General features: G+C 38.7%; 1 protein-coding gene across 2 annotated transcripts in view; it reads right to left on the bottom strand.

Annotated features, from left to right (window-relative positions):
* Positions 1-899: 899 nt before the first annotated feature.
* Positions 900-20,985, bottom strand: part of LOC122556603 (F-box/LRR-repeat protein 3-like) — a 42,172-nt gene continuing 22,086 nt past the window's right edge. For both annotated transcript variants that reach the window (XM_043703486.1, XM_043703487.1), the window contains 4 exons: positions 16,943-17,312; positions 8,872-8,994; positions 8,593-8,764; positions 900-2,801 (listed from right to left, as the gene is read on the bottom strand). In XM_043703486.1, the coding sequence (XP_043559421.1) occupies positions 2,158-2,801; positions 8,593-8,764; positions 8,872-8,994; positions 16,943-17,311 (1,308 nt within the window). In that variant the 5' untranslated portion in view covers position 17,312 and the 3' untranslated portion in view covers positions 900-2,157. The remainder of the gene's footprint in view (positions 2,802-8,592; positions 8,765-8,871; positions 8,995-16,942; positions 17,313-20,985) is intronic.

Genomic DNA, 20,985 nt, shown 5'->3' with positions numbered 1-20,985 from the left:
TAGCAGATGTTGAGGAAACAGCAAACTTGCCAGCTCCAAACAAAAATCAAATTGAACGTCAATTACTAAATTTTGTTTTCATATAGTAACGTTTTCAAAGTTCAGCTTAATCATCTTATTTCAATCTTTTTTCATATTAGTTTCCATAACATTTAGTAATAGTTATCAACTACACTGTAGTTGTTTTAAATCAAAACTCCAATATATAGCAATTGCAGGCATTACAACTTTTGTGCTGCCCCACAGAAATGACTGATTTCTATTCACACCCATTAAGTTATTTATCCGTCTCAACATAGTTTCCAATTGCATTCTTACGATAGAGCTGAAATCCAGATATTTACCAGGTTTACAGGCATGCAAGATAATACCAACTTAACACATAACTATGCAACACAAGTTAAGTAGGGTTGCTCAACTCAGAATTGTATTTCCAATTTTGGATATTTGCACCAAAAGTTAATAGATTAACATTTGTCCAAAGGTAATCTTTGTGAACGCTGCAGCTTATTTTGAAGTTGAAACCAGGATAAAAATCACCTCAAGGTTTAATTCACATCTTTAGTGTGCAACTACTTAACTAAGCTTTCACAATAGGACAATGCTCATCTAAAATTTCTTTTGAAAAGTTACTGTCTCTAGCTTAAAATATTAGCTTAAGGGTGGCACGGTGGCTCAGTGGTTAGCACTGCTGCTTCACAGCACTAGGGTCCCAGGTTCGATTCCAGCGTCAGGCAAATGTTTGTGTGGAGTTTGCACACATTCTCCCCGCGTCTGCGTGGGTTTCCTCCGGGTGCTCCGGTTTCCTCCCACAATCCAAAGATGTGCAGGTCAGGTGAATTGGCAATGCTAAATTGCCATAGTGTTAGGTGCATTAGTCAGAGGGCAAATGGGTCCAGGTGGGTTACTCTTCGGAAGGTCAGTGTGGACTGGTTGGACTGAAGGGCCTGTTTCCACAATGTATGGAATCAAATCTAATCTAATATATTAACCCTACCAGTTATTCCGAAGAAGGCATTCAGTGCAATTTTCCAAAATACAATGGGGCTTTAGTGTTTCGGTTCTTCAGATTTGCTTCCTTTTTGCATCATCTCGTACATTTTACTAAGTATACTACTGCTTATATACAAACACATAACTTGAAACAATGCTGTGGAGTACAAAAGGAATCATTACACTCAGCTACCTCAAGTAGAGGTATGTGAAACCTATTTACTTCATTGAAGGGAGTCTTAAATTTCTAAAAGCTGACAGGTTTCAATAATGCATGATTAAATTAAAAGGTTTGCATTATATATGGAAGGGCTTGACTGAAGGTGGATATCAAGAGAGAGGGGATGGTGTTAGTTGCATGCTTCATTCGTTTTCCACAGTTGAAAGTTAACCCATTATCTAGATTGGTGAGAGACTGCTGAATCAGGAAATAAAGACCTTTGCAACTACGTACTGGATTCAATATGCTTGTCAGCTCACCCACCCTCATCACAATACTTCTAAATGCTCGCCAATTTCATACCTGAGGCTTCTAACCACCATCCTTTCCCTTCCAGACCCCCATCCTCCCAACTGCTGTAATTCTTTGCAATCTAACCCTCCTTCGACAGATCAGTCAAGTCAGATCATCCAGCTCAATGTGAAAATTCTGCATATTGAAAAGTGGATTTGTTGGATACAGTTACAAATGAATAATAGTTAATTTGTCAGCTTCCTGAAGCTCTCTCTCTCTTTCTCCCTCTCTCTGAGGCAGAAGAAAGATTTTAAGATAGATTCGATTACTATACAATATTCAATTTGTTTCCATGATTAATGAAAATGTACATACTTTAAAGTCATAATCTTTACCCGGTCTAATCCATAAGAAGTCACAAGATTAGATAGAACATTTTCAAAGCATGAAATATTTAAGATGCAACCTGTATGCAATTAGATTTAGAGTCAAAATCAGTGTCATCAATATTTAATTTCTGACAAACTGGATTGAAAAGTGCATTCAAATAAATGTTAGACATTGTAAATATATAGGTGTGTTAATTTTAAGTCTGTATTATGGTTTACCATCTATTTATCTGCATGCTTTATTCACTGTTAAAATAGTTATGAACTACCCCCGCAATCTTGCTGTGCTCCTCTTCGAAATTTAATTAATCTGCAAAACATCTACCAGGTGGGCATCATATCTGGGAACCATACTCTTCCCAGGTACTTGGAGACTTCCCAGTGGATTTGCTCCAAATTATATTTCTGATCTGGTATTAGTACTTCCTCCATAATGGACAGCTGGGTCAGCCGTCCTCCACACATTTTCACAAACTCCACAAATGCACTGCACGAAACCTCACATTCACCCAGACCCATCGCTGTAAGGTTTTTGCAACGTTCTGCAATGCAAATCAATTCGTCGTCCAGAGGCTGAAGACCATTTGCACAGACCACTAGTTCGATCAATCTTGGACAGTTCATTCCAATACGACCCAACAGTTCTTTGCTGACTGCACGGCCAAAATAGATGTGTGTGACTGGGGTTTCATCACGGAAAAATGGATCAAATTCTTCTTCATATAGAAAGAAATACATGACAATGTTAACCTTTGGAGAATGTTTCACAAGAGCATCCCAACTACTCTTTTGGATACTGTGGAACTGTGTCTGTCCAGGGTTCTCACTGACCACATCAATGCGAAGGTGTTCTAGATGAACGTGCTTCTCACTGGATAAAGCCAATAGCAACTCATCACTCAGAAGGTAATAGTTTAGTGCCAACTCTCTGAGGCCGTAACACTGATCTGCTACACAAAGAATACCTGCGTGGGAAATAAAATTGAAAATCTATTTAACATATGACTAACAAGGACAGACAACTCAATGGGAGAAATAAATAGTCACGAGTAATTTGAACTAAATAGCAGGGCAGGACAGGATAACTGCATCTTTTCTACTCTGCAGGCAGAATTAGGAAGAAAGTCTCCTACCTCTGCGAGACAATTTTAAGTAAAATGTTAAAAATCACAACACCAGGTTATAGTCCAACAGGTTTAATTAGAAGCACTGGCTTTCGGAGCAGCGCTCCTTCATCAGGTGGTTGTGGAGGAGCGGCGCTTCGAAAGCTAGTGCTTCCCATTAAACCTGTTGGACTATAACCTGGTGTGGTGTGATTTTTAACTTTGTACACCCCAGTCCAACACCAGCATCTCCAAATCCAAGTAAAATGAGCTTTGATCATTTGAATTCAGTTCATGATGCGAGTAGCCCACTTGTTAAAACAAAACAGCAATCTCCAAAATATAAATAAAAGACCAGCAACAAAGTTATCAGAAGTACAAAAGGAATATTTATCTACAACTCCCATTGTTCATAACTGTACAAAAAGAAAACAGTTGCAGGTAATTAAAATGATGTACAAATTCTTCCCCAAAATCATTTAAAATGTATTCCGAACATTCTAAAAAGTCTGATCACATTTAATGCAGATGGTCTTAACGGCATCAGCAAGATACATAAACTTAGCAAATTCCTCTATCAAATTCAGGCATGAACAACACACTTCATTTTTTTAAAAGGAGCATTTCACTACCAGTTCAAAGACTCACCATCACATCCTATATAGCTCAAAAAGTATTTTTTTTAAATTACCAAAACAGACAGCAAAGATAAAAATAATTCCTTTCCTGATCCCAACTGCCACTAGCATTCCCAAATCCAAACTACCAAAGGCTCCTCTTGAGATTAGATTGCCTTCAGCATGGAAGCAGGCCACTCAGCCCAACAAGCCCAACAAGAACACAGGAGGAATTAATTTCTTTGCTACTAACACACATCTACACACAAAAAGCGATCATCTAAACTCAAGTTCTACACACTGGTGGAAGTCACAGCTAATGTGTTTCATAAGAGAAGTTGTGCGCCATTGGAGACCATTCAGCTCATTGTGTCTGCATCAGCTCTTCAAATGAGTATCATTACCTACTGTCAATTTCTTGCTTTTTCTTGATACCCTTACATCCAAATAATTATTCAAATGCACGCTTGAATGCTTCAATTGAACCTCTATCACTGTTTCAAGCACTGCATTCCATACTCAATACTCACCATGTGAAAAGAAGCTTTTCCTTGTATCCTTTTGCAAATCACTTCAAATCAGTACCCTCTGTTCCTTGATTCTTTTAAAAAGAGTGGAAACATTTTCTCCCTAACTACTCTATTGCTTATGATTTTAGATAAATTGAAGTCCAGGATTGGAGGTCTAGCATAAAGCAAAGAGTGATATCACAGAAAAACCACACTGGGGGGACACTTATTGGGAATTGGATTCTCAGAGTTGAGCCTGTGAGGGTGGAGTTTGCACTGAGTGGTCCATGATAAAAAAAGAATAAAACTTCATTGTGAACAGGGAGAAGACTCAGTAATGTCACAGTGAAGCAAAGTGATTGGCTGCTGAGGAACCAGTTTTAAGGATTGAGAGTGTCGTACTGGGAGGAAGACAGTGTGAAGACCTTATACTTGTGGCATGTAATTTGTTAGAGAGCGTGAGAGCAAACTCTGATTTGGTGAGAGTTGGTAAGGTTGAGTAATTTTTTTTCTACTTTATTAACTGTAGTTGGCAAGGTTCACAATGGCAAAAGAACACGGCACTGTGAAACGCTCCTCCTGCAGTATGCAGGAAATCAAGGACATTTTCAGAGTCCAAGGTGACCACGAAGGGCTGGAGCTGTGGATGAACTCACCATGGAGCATCCGGATGTTGAGAATGCCGTGGATAGCATGTTTAGTAAGCAGGTCATACCACAAGTAACAGCTACATGGGTGACCACCAGGAAGACGAATAGGCATGGGCTGACAGTGCAGGAATCCTTTGTGACCATCCCCTTAAACACATATAAACATATATTGGAGATGGCCTCTCGGAGAAACAGCAGCTAGGTATGTAGCACCAGATTGGCTCTGCTGCAGAGCAGGGGAGGCAAAAGACTGGAGGGCTTTAGTAGGAAGAGGCTCGATTGTAAGAAGTGATAGGCAGTTATGTGGCTGCAAACAGGACTACTGAATGGTATGTTTACTCCCTGGTGCCAGGGTCAGGGATGACTCAAAGTAGCTGCAGGTCATTCCAATGTGGAAGAGTGAACAGCCTACAGTTGTGGGTACATGTCAGTAAGGACGCCATCAGTAAAAGTGAAAACAAAAAAAGGTCCTGCAACAGGAATTGAGACACTTAGGTAGTAAATTAAAGAGGTGAACTACTAAGATTGCAATCTCCGCATTACTGTCAGTGCCACGTGCTACTGAGTATAGAAATAGCAAGATAGGTCAGTTGAACACATTGTTAAAGCAATGTTGTAGGAGGAAGGGCTTTTGATTTTTTGCATCATTGGGACAGTTTCTAGAGTAGGTGGAACCTGCACAAATTGGACAGGTAGCATCTGAACCAACGTAGGTCCAACACCCTTGGTGGAAGGTTTGCTCATGCAAATTTAACTAACCTGACAGAGGGATGGGACAGATAACAGATGTTAAGTCAGAAGCAAGGTTAGTCAGATATGGAAGGAATACTATTACAAGGATAGTCTAGCTGGGGGAGAAGATATGGGCAAGATAAGGCACATAGGAGGCTCCAAAAACTAAATTATATCTATTCTGATGCAAGGAGACTGACTGGTAAGGCAGATGAACATGGAATAAAATAGAGGTGATCACTTTGCTCGGATTATACTACAAGCATCCCAAGAGTCAAAAGGGAGTCAGAAGAGTAGATATACAGGAAAATTACAAAGAGGTGAGAGAGGAATAGGGTTTTAGTTGTAGATGAATCTAAATTTAACTGGAATTACCTTAGTGTGACAGAATTGAATTTTTCAAGCGCATCCAGGGGAGCTCTGTGGCAGTACAGAGATGGTCCTACTACAGATGGGTTAGTGCGAGACGTAATCAGAGAGTATCGGCTTGCATTTTAGGGATAGGGGCCATAACTCTGCAAGTTTCAAAGTCATTATGGAAAGGGATAAACTTAGTGCAGAAGTTAAGTGTCTAAATTGGGTAAAAGTCAATCTCAATATCGTCAGACAGAATCTGGCAAACATGGAGCAGGAGCAGCTACTTGCAGTAAGTCTATATTTAGAAATTGGCAGTGTTTTACAAATGGTATAGTGATAACCTGAGAGCTCAGGGCCAGCATGCTCCTCTAAAGAGTGAAGGGCAGCAAGTCCAGGAAATGCTGGATGTCCATGGATATTGAGAGTTTGATGAAGGAAAAAAAAGGATGCATATGTTAAGTACAGAACATTAAAAACAGGAGAAGCCCTTCATGAGAATACAGATTGTAGGGGCCTGCTTAAGAAATACATTTCGGAGGGCAAAGAGGGAACACAAAATACCTCTGGCAGATAGGATTGAGGAAAATCCCAAGGTATTTTCTGACTATATGATGAACAGGTGGATTACCAGGAAGAGGGGTCTAATAGAGACCAAAGGGGCATTCTGAGTGTGAAGCAAGAGGATGTGGGTGAGGTCTTAAATGAATATTTTGCATTCACAAGGGATTAAGGATGTTGTAGCTAGAGATTTCAGCTGTGATGGTGAGGTTCCAAAGCATGTTAAAGTTAATGAGGAGGAGGTATTAGATGTTCCAATAGACATAAAAAGGTACATAAATACTCAGGGTCTGATACATCATATCCCATGCTGCCATGGGAGTCATAAAAGGAGATTGCTGGGGCTCTGGTGGAGATATTTAATACTTCGCTGACCACAGGCGAAGTGCCAGATAGTTAATGTTGCTCTTTTATTCAAGAAGGGCAGCAGGGTCAGGCCATGTAATTACAGACCAGTTAGTCTGACTTCAGTGGTAGAGAAATCATTGGAAAAAAAATTGAGGGACAGGATTAATCAATAATTGGAACAGGATAGTCAGCACAGATTTGTTCCAGGAAGATCTGTCTGACTAATTGAGTTTTTCCAAAAGATGACAGTCAATGTGGTTTACACAAATGTCAGTAAGGCTTTTGACAAGGTAGCTGTGGAAGCCTGGTCCAAAAAAGTAAAAGTCCATGGAACTCAAGACAAACTGACAAAGTGGATCCAAAATTACCATACAAATTGGAAACAAAGGATAATTGTGAAGAGTTTCTTTGTGATCAGAAGCCTGTGACCAGTAGTTTACCACAAGGATCAGCAATGAAATCCTTCTTGTTAGTTATGAACATTATCAACTTGGATGTGAATGTACAAAGTATAATTTCTAAGTTTGCAAATGACACAAAAATTGGTGGCATTGTTGATAGAAAGGAGGATGGTCTCAGACTACAGTCTGACATGGATCTGATATTGGGGAGAGCAATGGCTGAAGGATGAGTGTAAGGTGATGCATTTTGGGAGGTCTAATAAGGGAAGGACATACACATTAAATGGTACTTTCCTTGGGAGTACTAAGGAACAATAGGACCTCGCTGTAAAAGTTCACAGATCACTGAAGGTATCAGCACAGGTAGATAGGGTGGTGAAGATGACATATGGGATGCTAGCCTTCACTAGCTGATGCATAGAATATAGAAACAAGGACGTCTTGTTGCAATTTTATAAAGCATTGATTAGGCCACCGATGGAATACCGTGTGCAGATCCAGTCGCCACACTATTGGAAGGATGAGAGGAGATTGCAGAGGAGATTCACCAGGATGTTGTCTGGGATAGCAACAAGTCTTAGTTAAGAGGGAAGAACAGAAAGGCTGGGCTTCTTTTCCTGAAGCAGAGGAGGCTCAAGGAGGATCTGATTGAGCTATGCAAAATGATGAGAGACATGAATCAGGTAGATTGTAAGAGTATTTGCCCCATGGCAGACATGTGTAAGACCAGAAGTTTAAGGTGAAGAGTAAATAGTTCAGAAGAAATCAGAGGAAAAACTTTTTCACACTCTAGATGGTAGAAATATGGAACATGCTGCCTGAAAGGGGAGTTCCTCTTGAAAGGTTTAAGTAGTATCTGGACAAGCACTTAAAATGCTATGACATAGTAGGCTATTAGCCAAGTGCAGGTAAATAAGATTAGTATAGTTTGGTATTGTTGGTCAGCACAGACAATAGGCTGAATGGCCTGCTTCTTCTTTGCATTATTCTATGACTCGTTAGGATCATCTTTGTTGAACTACAAAAGATGCACTGCAAATGAAAATCTCCCTTTTCTTAGAAGAACTGTACAGAATTTACTAAGGCAGTCTAAAAATCAAAATCACTTGATAAAAATAAATATTTGTGTTCATTCACAATATTTCAAATTACACTTTTGTAGATTGTCTGAACAGCTCAAACAGCTGTAGAGTGCAATCAATAATTTAAGACATGAAACATTCTTGCTACCCTAGAGTTGTAGAATCATTTGAATAAACTGCAAATGTAACAAAAGGTTTAGAATGATTTACTATGTTCAGAGTATTGGCCCTTCCAAATATTCACAAAAGTAGAGTTGGCAGAAAATCCATACAAATCATCTATACTGACTTCCAATATTAATAGACTGTTGTAAATATATATTAGTCTCATAATTTCTGTACTCTTATTAGGAGTTATTGCTAAACTGGATCTTAAATTATGGGCAAACTTGAATTTACCTGCAGGTGAGACATGAGGACAACTACTCATTTTCAACAACTTCAAAGTGTCACTGTTATTTGCCACCAACACCTTAAGAGATGGGTCATCCACTGGAGTATCATCAATCTTGATCGATGACAGTGATTTTGAGTTCACAAACACCACAGTCAGGGCTGACACAAAACGAGACTGTAAACACAAAACAAAAGTGGTTTAATTTCAGTTGTTCACGCATTTTTTTTTTATTTGTCCACAACAGCTGAGCTAGATCTGGAAAAATAAAATTTAAAACCTACCTTTGACAAATTCATGAAACTAGGTCTTGCTGTGGAGATCAGCCCCAAGGTCTTTATGGAACAGTTGACCAATTGTGAAAGAATATCACAAGCTGCTTCTGCAGACTCAGTACTACTGTCAACCTGAAAAAATAAGAAAGCAGATTTAAAATACAAAAACTGGACTTAACATTGCTATGAACTCCATAATTTAGAGTACAGCCAGATATATGTTGCAAAAAATCATTAAAAGAGAGTGACAAAAATGTTGAAAAAATACCAATTGGACAGTACTCAAGATTTTGCTAGCATTGGCTGTTAGATTAACTGCATGCACTGACTGACTTAATAGTGCCTTGACCTTACATAATTAACAATGAAAGCATAATTAAAATATTGAGGCAAGCAGATTGTGGTTACTTTCGCACTTTATACAGTTTGTCTGAAGAAACAACATATTGCTTAACAGACTCTTAAGACACAACTGTTTTTATGTAGCTCAAAGTTATCTATCACATAGATGTACTGACTGTAAACATGCATCAGCTGATCGGAATTGTTCAGAAAACTCGGAATTTCAATCCTGCCCTACAATGACAACTCTAACAACTTGCACTTATATTGCACCAAACTGCAGCAAGTGTGCCCCATGGCACATCATATTAGCAAAGAATTTTAATAATTCATTACAAGAAATATTAGCATAGGTTATAAAAAGTTTGATTAAAGAGATAGGTTTTAAAGAGGCATCATAATGGAGGGCAGAGGTTGTGAGATTTTGAGAGGCAATTCTAGTAACTATAGCCTACACACTGAAAGATACAGCTGTCAATGATGAAATTATTAACGTTTTGTTTTTCTTTATTTATGAGCATCAATGGATGTCCCAGTATTTATTGCCCATCTCTAATTAGTCTTGAGAAAGTTGAAGTGAGCTAGTTTCTTGAACCACGGCAGTCCATTTGGCAAATGTGCACCCACATTGCTGTTCAGGAATTTGATCTAGCCTGACTGAATGAACAGTAACATTTTCCAAGGCAAGATGGTGAGCGGCTTGGAGGTGATCTTGAAGAAAGTGCTGTTCCTGTGTATCTGCTGTCACTGTCTTTCTAGGTAGTAGTAGTCGTCATGGGTTTGGAAGGTGTTGTCGAAGGGATCTTGGTGAACTTTTGCAGTGTATCTTGCAAAGAGTTTACATTATTGCTACTGAGTGTCTGTAGTGGAGGGAGTGAATGTTTGTGGACGTGGTGCCAATCAAATGGGCTACTTTGTCCTTACTAGAGTTGAGTAATGTATTCATTTCCCCAATCGCCACACAATTGGAAGGAAGTGGGGGCTTTGGAGAAGGAGCAAAAGAGGTTTACCAGGTTGCTGAATGGATTGAAGTATATTAGCCATAAGAGGAGATTGGACGAACTTGGATTATTTTCACTAGAACATTGGAGGCTGAGGGGTGACCTGAAAGAAGTACATAAAATCAAGAAGCACGGATAGGGTGCATAGTCTTTTTCCCAGGGTAGAAATATCAAATACTATTTGAAATAGATTTAAGGCAAAAGAGGGAGAGTTTGAAGCAGATCAGTGCTGTAAGTTTTTTTTTACACAGAGGATGTTTGGTACCTTGACAACATTTCTAGGGGAGGTGATAGAAGCAGATATAAAGAGAGTGTTTAAGTGGCATTTAGATAGACACATGAACAGGCCAAGATCAGAGGGAAATGGACCAGGTGTTCCCCTCAAAATTGTACCATTGAGACTGTACTGCTTTCCATGTTTCTTCAACGAAATGTATTACTTCACAATTCTCTGTATTGAATTTCATTTGCTAGATAGCTACCCATTTAGCCAAATTGTCAACATCCCTCTGAAATCACGCAGCATCATCCTCAATTCACTGTTCTCCCTAGCTTAGTATCACATATGCAAATTTAGAGATGTTACAACACTCATCTCCAAATCATTTGTGTAAATCAGAAAAAGGGTCCCAACACCAATCTTGGGGGAACACTATTTTCAAATTGTCTCCAATCTGAGAATTGCTTATTTATACCTACCCTCGGTTTCTGATCCTTTAGCCAACTTCTAAATCATGCTGCTAAGGACCCATCAGTCACAAACATGTTAACTTGCTAACAAACCTGCCATGTGGCACAGTATCAAATGCTTTCTGACAGCCCAAATATACAACATCCACAGCACGACACTCATCTACTGCCTGTGTCAATTTGTCAAAGAACTATTAAATCGGTCAGACGTGACCTGCCCTTGACAAAGCCATGTTGACGGTCGCACAAATTATTTTTATTTAAAATCGGTGTTTACCTTATCCTGTATGATGGTCTCCATCAGTTTTCCCACTACTGATATCAAGCTGACAGGTCTGTAGTTTCCTGGGTTATACTTTGTCCCTTTCTTAAATAATGGTGTCACATTTGCAATCCACCACTCCCCAGGACTACTCCTATGCTCAGAGAGGCCTGGAAAATTTCTGTTAACAACTCAGATTTGCTCCCTCACCAATCTAGAATGCATCAGTTTTTGGCCTTTTGACTTTTCTATCTAGAGTACTGCCAGCCCTTTTAAGCACCTTTTTATAAAAACTATCACTACACTGTTCAGTTGCTCAACACCTATTTTCTCAAATAGGCCATTGTCACAATCTTCTGATTTGGTAAAGATAGAAGCAAAATATTCAGATAGTGCCTCTGCCATTTCCTTTGCTTCAGTGAGCTGCTTTCCCTGGTTGTTCCTTATGGGCCCCACTCTATTCTTCACTAATCTTTTACTATTAATAAAATTTTTTGCAATTTGTTTTAGTGCATCCATTCCTCACATTTCCCCATAGCCTTCCTTATTTCAGCTTTAGCCCCTCTTCTGCATCGGAGATACTCTTCCTAATTTCTGCTGTTGTTATTCCGGTGTGCATCATATGCATCCTTTTACTTCCTTTTTTTTCTTATCAAGATCCTGCCCTCGTTGCCCCAACTTCTGCCCTCTCCCCTTCCCCTCTTTCCAAAACAATGAAAGGGCTCTCCCTCTACTCTCCACGGCACCAATGCCCACATTCAAAGGATCATACACTATCATTTCCAGCAGGATACCATGACTAAACACACCAACACACCTCCTCCTCCCCTCCATAACACCTTGGGCTACTCTTCATTATTCCTAACACTTCCTCACCACCCTCAGCAACCACATCCAGACCCCCTAACCACCTTCTCATGCAACTATAGAAAGTCTGAGACTTGACCTTTCACCTCCTTCCACCTCAATGCCCAAGGCTTCAAATTCACCTTTCAGGTGAAGCAGTGTTTTACTTGTGCTTCTTTCGAAGTATGATGTGGAGGTGCTGGTAACAGACTGACGTGGACAAAGTCAGAAGTCACATGACACCAGGTTATAGTCCAACAGCTTTATTTGAAATCACAAGCCTTCGAAGCACTGCTCCTTCACCAGGTCCCACTTCACCGGAGCTTGTGATTTCAAATGAACATGTTGGACTATAACTAGATGTCATGTGACTTCTGACTCTTTCAAACTAGTTTATCTCATTTGCTGCTCACAATGCAGTCTCAGTTACATTGATGACACAAAACACAGACTGAGTGATGAGTCACCCCATGCTTGCTGTTTCCATGACCCATGTTGATACGTCCATCCTAGGTTCGATGTAGTATTGCAATAAACCTCAATGCAAGCTGAAGGAACCACACCCCATTTACTGGTTAGGCATTTAACAGCCTTCAGGAATCAACTTTGAGTTCCACAACTTCACAGCATGACCTCTGTCCACTATTTTGATCACAAACCCATCCCTATCGTGTCCTATGTTTTGTCACTTTGCTTCCAGTGCACTAGACCCATTTTCTCATTTTCACTCCTATCATTTACACCCATTTTAAAATTTCTAATGTTCCTTTGCCAACATTCACATTCCCTTCATCTTCTATTTTGGGCACTTCACTCAAATGTTCCACTTCTTCATTACCCCAATGTCAACAGCATAAAATCAGCATTTTCCACCCCTTTCAGTTCTGAGAAAGTCAGAGTCATTAGGATGTACAGCACAGAAACAGACCCATTGGTCCAACTCGTCCATACTGACCAGACATCCTAAATTAATCTGGTTTCATTTGCCAGCACATATCCCTCTTAACCTTTCCTATTCATATACCCATCCAGATGCTTTTCAAAATGTTGCAATTGTACCAGCGTCCACCATTCAGTAAACTCCTGAATCCCTTATAAACCTCTAAGGATTCCAGTGATCCCAGCTGCCTGTACCTGAGCCATACCTCCTTTTTTCTGGTCAAAGTCACAATATCTCTCGTCATCCAGGATTCCCTGGTCCTGTCAACCTTGCCTTTCACTCCCACAGGAACACATACACCTTGAACTCCAGCTATCTCACTTTTAAAGGACTCCCACTTGCCGGAGGTCCCCTTGCCTGCAAACAAACCACTCCAACCTACACCCTGCAAGGTCCTGTCTAATTCCATCAAAATTCGCCTTGCCCCAGTTTAGAACTTGAACCTGCGGACCAGTTTTGTCTCTTTCTATAATTTTAAAATAGTTAACAGAACTATGGTCACTGGTCCCCAACTGTCCCGCCCTATTTCCCAAGAGTAGACCGAGTTTTGCCCACACTCGAGTAGGACCCTCTATATACTGCTTGAAGAAAATTGCCTTAACGTACTTAACAAATTCCACCCCATCTAAGCCCTTACTGTTATGGCAGTCCCAGTATATGTTAGGAAAATTAAAATCCCTGACTATGACAATCCAATTGCTCCTCCAAGACTTCCCAAGTCTCCCAGTGTATTTGCTCCTCTAATTCCAGTTGACTATTTGAGGGCCGTTAGTATAACCCCAATAACACTACCATCCCCTTATTTCTTAGCTCCATCCACAAAGCCTCGCTGGATGATTCTTCAGTTATTTCATCTCGGATTACTACTCTGATACTCGCCTTAAATCACAAATGCAACACCCCCCTCCCCTCTTTCCATCACCTCTGAAATCTGGGAAATTTTCCATTGTTATTAGGTTGATGCTGGTGTTGTAGCTGTTATGGAACAGTAACTTCACTAACATCTTCAGTACTATTTCCAAAATTTGGCAGGCCTGATAGCCTTTCCAATATTCAGTGCCTCCAGCTGTTTCTTGATATCACGTGGTGTGAATCCAACTACGTAAAGGCTGGAATTGCGATGCGAGAGACCTCTGGATGAGGCAGAGAATGATCCTCCTATTGGCACTTCTGGCTGAATACTGTTGGAAATGCTTCAACCTTCTCATTTGCACAGATGTGTTGGGCTTGCCCAACACTGTAGGTAGGATGTGTGCAGGGCTCCCCACTCCAGTGAGCTGATTAATTGTTTACTAGCATTCATGACTGGATGTACCAGACTGCAGAACTTAGGTCTGCAACATTGGATATAGAATTGCTTAGCCCTGTCATCACTTACTGCTTATGCCGTTTGGCATACAAATAATAGTGCATTGAAACTTCACCAGGTTGACATCTCATTCAAGACTGCTGACACCATCCAAGTCAAAACAGCTCTGTTGGTAAGTATTCCATCCAGGATCTCAAACATGGGCTCCCTTAATTGCTAACATCACATGGCTGCAGTACACACTAGTAATTTGTCAAGGCTTCTGAAACACCTTCTGAATCTTCAACCTCAGTCACTAAGAAGAATATGGTGTTCAGTTCCAGTAGAGATGAAGCAAAGAAAGGCTGTACTTATTAGCTGATTGTATATGGTTTATTAACAGGGCAAAGACAGAAGATTTTGGGTGAAAGGATGCGGAAACTTTATATGGCAAGTAGCAATGATCTGGATCTCACTACCCTTACAGTTGGTGAAAATGCAGACAGACAATAAATTTCAAGAGGAATCTGGATAGGCTCAGATAGAAATAAATCTAAAAGACTATAGTTAGAGTGGGGGAAAATAAGAGTGACTGGATTGCTCTACAATTTGATGCAATGGACTAAATAGATGCTTTATGCTATTAACACTGATTGCAAGATTCAAAACAACCCCACAACTTGCAAGCACCCAAGTCATGCAAAACTCTGATTTAGAACCACCTAATTATTTGGTAATTATGAAAGAACAAAAATCATGGAACTGCTACTCAACAGAGCAATGAAGGTACCAACTATAGATACATTATAGACTCATGTAAAAATTGACCCCTTACTTTTGGCCAAAAAAAATCTTGTTTTTTTCCATATATCTCATGTAAAAGTCGACTAGACTATAATCGCATTATTAACCTTTACAAAGGAAACTGCATGTTCCCATTAACCCACTTAAACAAAATTCTCATTAATTCATACCAGTAACTCTACTCATTGCTCTTTGTTTACTATGTTGTGTCTCTATTCATTCATAACTCTATATAGCCCACTTGGTTTACTACAGCACGTTTTGATTCATTCAGGTACTAAGTCTAACGGCACTTATTGCACTTTGTTCACTAAATATCCAAAAGTTAATATGATTAAAAAGTTAGTCATTTTAGTTGTGCCATTATATCTGAATAAAAGTGAGATATATCAGCTACATCTTTAATTCTTTGACAAATTTTTTATTGTTGCTGAGGTTCATTACATGCGAGAGTAAATGGGAGAGAAATGGAGGAATTTGGCAGTAAAGTTCAAGATGCTTACACATTCAGAATTTAACAAATGTTTCATTTTAAGTGTGCTATTATACCAGGCCTTGACGACGATGAACAGTGTGATTTTACAGGATTTCAATGAATCTCTGACATGTTAAATTTTCGTACCGGTATAAATGAAATTTATTACCGGTAATTCATACTGGTTTCTCTTGCTTTTATCCAGTAATTACCTTTACTGTAATTCATTGTGATTTTCTTCTTTATCTGGGATTAGTTGAGCAAATAAATCGACTTCTGCTAATCATGTGTTATTTTGAATTGTAGTATGAATTTCAGCCCCTCAAAAACTAGTGCCCATGTAATAGTCGACCCTATAAATTGAATCTTTAAAAATAACCTAAAAAATTCGACTTTTATACGAGTATATATGGTAGATGGCATCAGTTCAAGAAGGCAACTCATGACCACACATTCATAACTAAAGCCAGTAATGCACTCTATTACTTTCCTAAATTGAACATTCTGCAACAACTCAACAGTATTCACATCTGTTCCATAAGACGGTTTTTGTTTGGCATGCCTTTTTTTTTTAAATGTAGGAAACCAGATATATTATTTCTAATTGAAAACATGATCATTATTGCCCATTTTGATGTTTAAATAAGTAAACTCCAAGTCTCAAAGTTCCTCTGCTGTTATTAAAATGTTACTGTTTCATAAATATCTTTCCTAATAAATCTTATTCAAATGCCTCATCTCTCATTTGTCTCCATTTTATTTTATGTGATACTTGTCTTTCCAATCTACTAATCTATGGCCACTTACACTCAATCTTTGTTCTGTTATTGCAGCTCAAGCAATAAAATCTACAGCTTTTAAAATTGAAGAGATGTTAGTGGACAAAAGTATAGAAAAGTAAATTATTGAGCTATCATCTATGATGGGAATCTACACAAGGGCATACTATTAAAACAGAGTCTATAGAAAGGTTGTGGAAATATGGCACCTTCTCCTCATCTGCAAAGGATCAATTGAAAATTACTTTCATTCCTGAATTGTGTAAACACAGTAAATGTTCAGATGCGCATCACTTGAAATCTGTACATTTGTAGATAACTCCATTTATAACTTTAGTTTCTATTGCATACTACAGACCCAATTATTACAAAATTAAGAACTCTTGCTTTTACCCGGTAATATTCTTACATCCTTTTGTCTCAGCTAATTAATTTATTAACACACAAATAATTATTTAATCTTTTAGTTTCTTTTCCCAATAGATTTTTTAAAATCAGTTCCTCCTTTAAAGAACTATGTATCTATATTTTTCTTCATTCGTACTTTAGGAGGAGATTTGCAGCTCTTACTGTGGCAACCTGCGAAGTTGCCCAATTTTGAAATTTCTTGCTTTTTTTTTTTAAGTATTGTAGAGCCAGAAACTTTATTTTACCTTAAAACTGACATACTGCAAATGATCTGCATGTTTTTTTATTATCTGTTGGATCAGATCTGGGTGAGTTGACTTCAGATAGGATGTGGCTGGCTGGCTCAGTTCAAACTCAAATCGTCTCCACAGCTCAGGCATGTGAAAGACTTCATTCCATGTTCTACAGACTGATGATGCGTAAGCCCGATCCACCAATGGTAGGTACTGAAAGATGTGCAGAATCACATCATAGTGCAGATTTCCCCAATCTACATGACGTGCACTCAAAGTCTCACTGCCTGGAGTCAAGCTGGTCTTTCGTCTTTTTTTCCCTTTATCGACATCTGGAGGCAGCTGTGTCTCAACTTTTTCATTTACTCTATTTTGCTTCATTCTGAAAAATAGAGTGAACAAAAGCTAATATTATTTATCTTGATGAATGAAAGTTGCTCCTATTCAACTCTGATTAGTAAATATTGGGTACAGATGATTAGCTTTGAGCCTAGCTGTGTATTTAAACAAAATCAAACCAGTCTACAGAATTATGTAGTTTCATAAGATAACGATGGGATGTGACATCAAATTTACCCATCAGCAAAACTATTGGTTGAAAGGTAGCAAAGAATATTTTGTGTCTTGTCTCCTATCAGGTATTAAATAAAAATAGATTTGATTTTACTTAGAAAATTAATAAGTGGATTTAATTATTGCCAATACCACAAGGAGCTAAAATCACAATAAACAACTAAGTCAGTGGTTAATAAATGCATTATCTTGAATGACAGTTTGCTCCTTCACAGACAATATTGGATCAACAAACGATGTGAAGATTAAAAACAACATTTTAAATAGTTGAAAAAGTACAAATTTTCATGAACCTTATTTGGCTCACATTGATATTTTGAATTAATATTGCAATTAAAGAGGCTAAGATCAAGTTTAGCACACTACAACCAAAACTGTGGGTTGAATAGAAAATAAAAAGCAGAAACATGCATGTACAAGAAAAAAACACTTTGATAATGAAAACTTTATCTTTATATCTGCAGATAACATTTATTCAGCTACAGTAATGCCAGGAAATAATGCAATTACCAATTACTGTGCTGCCTGAACACACCAATTATTCTATTCTTGTAACTAATAAATGGTTCCACAGTTCCAAGGTTCAAACGTTTAAACCAAACATTGAAATAAGTGGCAACAATGTCAAATGGTAAATCCTGGAATATATTGAACATGGGATTTTCCTCCAACTCAGGTTAACATCTATCCTAGGAGATATTTATATTATTACTTTATCAAAGAGTATATCCAAGATGTGGAGAATGTGGTGCTGGAAAAGCACAGGCCAGGCAGCATCCATGGAGCAGGAGAATTGATGTTTCAGGCACAAGCCCTTCATCAGGAATCAGAGTCAACAACTCTGATGTCCAGCTTCTGCAGACCTCACTTTCTCCTGGTATATCCAAGATGTGCAAGTTTCCAGATGTGTAGCAATGTTCTCCATAGTAAAAATGATTTGCACAGAGTCAACATCTTATGTCCCAAAACATTGTACAGCCAGTCCAGTATTTTAATAAATGAAATGAGCTGCAGGCAATTCAGTAATATGGGAACAACAAAATTCTAGAAATGATAAAATGAACGAACAAATATGGTCCCAGTTCAAGGAGAAGCTCCACTGTCAACTTCAAGCAAATAGAGATTGGAAATAAATACTATTTCTACCACACCTTTCACATTCCAGAAATAAAAAATTTTGAAACTTCAGCTTCTAGTTTCTTATTTCAGGTTGAAGTTTCAGCCTGGCTATCAACAAATTTTTCCTTGTCCTTCTTTTAGAAACTCATCCAAACATGTGAAATATAGTTTCACGTCTTATACAAAGACTTTAAACATATCATTGGTCTACATTTTATCATTCATCATTACTTCAGAGCAACTGACAGCCATTTCAAGAGTCCACACATAAGGCTGAACTTTACGTAACTTTACATATAACAGCAGTGTAATCGCAGAAGCTGTTCAGAGATGGGAAAACTCTTTTCCCCACCTATATCAAAGTGAACCAAAGGGTGAAAAGGAGTGCCACATGATTCCCGTACAGCAGCAGTAAGATGTCAATTAGGCTCATTAACAAGCTAATTGATACCCATTATCCCCAAGCCCACTGCAATTCAATGACGACTTCAGGGATCAAATGGAAGCCACATGGGTATCCTGCATCCTCAGAAGGCTGCCAGCAGACATGTTTGCTGACAGTTTATTACACAGACATCAATCAAGGGACCCAAAGTCAGGCACAAGAATGGCTGGTGAAAGCCATCCTTGCTTGCTCTACCCACCCTACGTTTACTTACATGGGTGGGGGAGGGGATTCATAAGTTCTACCAAGAACCTCAATTTCAGTGAAAACTCGATAAAGCTAAGTGCCTCACGACCACTTCATTGTATTGGACCCTACCTCAATGGAACTGCCACGCATTCCATATTGCTTCTCTGAGTAGCAGGAAAGACAGAACCTCAGCCATACACAAAATAACACAAATGTAAAAGCTGGTGTCCTCTCATTCTTAGAAGCTATTAGGATTCCCTAGGATTTAAAACATGTCCTTTTATACTTTGTAAAAATCAAGAAGTCACATCTTGTTGGTGCAACTGGGTTCTTAGTGGCCTGAGAAGTTTATTATTGCTAATCACACTTCAATGTCCCTAAAATTATAATTTTATATTTGTGAAATGTCAAATTTCTCTACTATAAAACTTAAAACAAATATATATGTTAAAAATAAAAAATTTCTATTCGAGTTTGGCTTAATCCAATCAAATTTATTTTATTTTGCTATCAATAAATTTAAATTAGGATTACATTTGATCAGTGCTTTTAATTTTTTTGGTTTACTGTATGTGAATACTTCATCTTTTTATTTAGTCCTTGAATACAAGGGCAATATTCGTCACTCATCTCAAATTGTCCCTTCAACTGAGTGACTGATTAATTCGCAAGCACTTAAGAGTCAACCACATTGTTATGGATGTGGAGTTACATGTCGGCCAGACCAGGTAAGGACAACTGAATTTCTTCCCTAAAAGGACATTAGCGCACCAGATGGGGGTCATTAATATGTGACTGGCTAATTACTCTGCTTGGTTGGGCCCTATTGTGACACAGAAGTAGAGTCCCTACCACTGGAGTGAGAGGCCTGGGTTCAAAGTCCCATCTGCTCGGAATAGGTTGACTAGAAAAATAAGTCAAACTTTTAAAAATTACTCTGCTTGATGACCATTATTATTGGACACCTGCAGATCTCCTTGGCTTGGTACCAGGTTTTAACCAACATTAGGAAGGGGGGAAATCTACACCAGAGAGAAATTGCTAGATCTTTTGTAGCTAGTAGAGCATACTGCTTTGTTACTGCCCATGAAATCCAGCTTGTTATAAGTTTACAACTTAGTTTTAAGTAGTAAAAGCATTTTGCTGGACGCAAATCTATTAGAAATGATCACTGAAGTCTTTCGAATAATTCTTTAAAAAATGACAAGTATACAGCCAAAACTGTTCAATTAGCCTATTTGCTTATGGAATTCGGAATGTCATTCCCCCAACTCTAATTATCCTGTAATATATAGATAACAATCCCAGAAGACGAGAACTAACTTTCCAGCTATAATTTTGGGAATGAAAAAGCAACTGCACTTAAGTTTAACCGTTTCACCACATTCCACTGCTTGGAATTTTACACCACATATATAGATAACAATCCCAGAAGACGAGAACTAACTTTCCAGCTATAATTTTGGGAATGAAAAAGCAACTGCACTTAAGCAATTTTAAGCAACATACAGGGCCCCTCATATCTGCAGAATCATTTTCCACAGTTTCAGTTAACCACGGCCTGAACATAATACAGGGAACATTCCAGAACCAGGGACTGGGGGCTGCCAGCAAGGTAAATCCCATTTAAATGAAAGGGTTAGCTCCTATCCGTGGTTTCAGGCTTCCGCGGTAAGTCTTGGAACATATCCCCTGCAAGTATGAGGGGACTACTGTAGTAAATTAGAGT

The sequence above is a fragment of the Chiloscyllium plagiosum genome, chromosome 14, assembly GCF_004010195.1.
Source record: "Chiloscyllium plagiosum isolate BGI_BamShark_2017 chromosome 14, ASM401019v2, whole genome shotgun sequence".
Classification (NCBI taxonomy): Eukaryota; Metazoa; Chordata; class Chondrichthyes; order Orectolobiformes; family Hemiscylliidae; genus Chiloscyllium; species Chiloscyllium plagiosum.
This window is presented reverse-complemented; position numbering and strand designations above follow the sequence as displayed.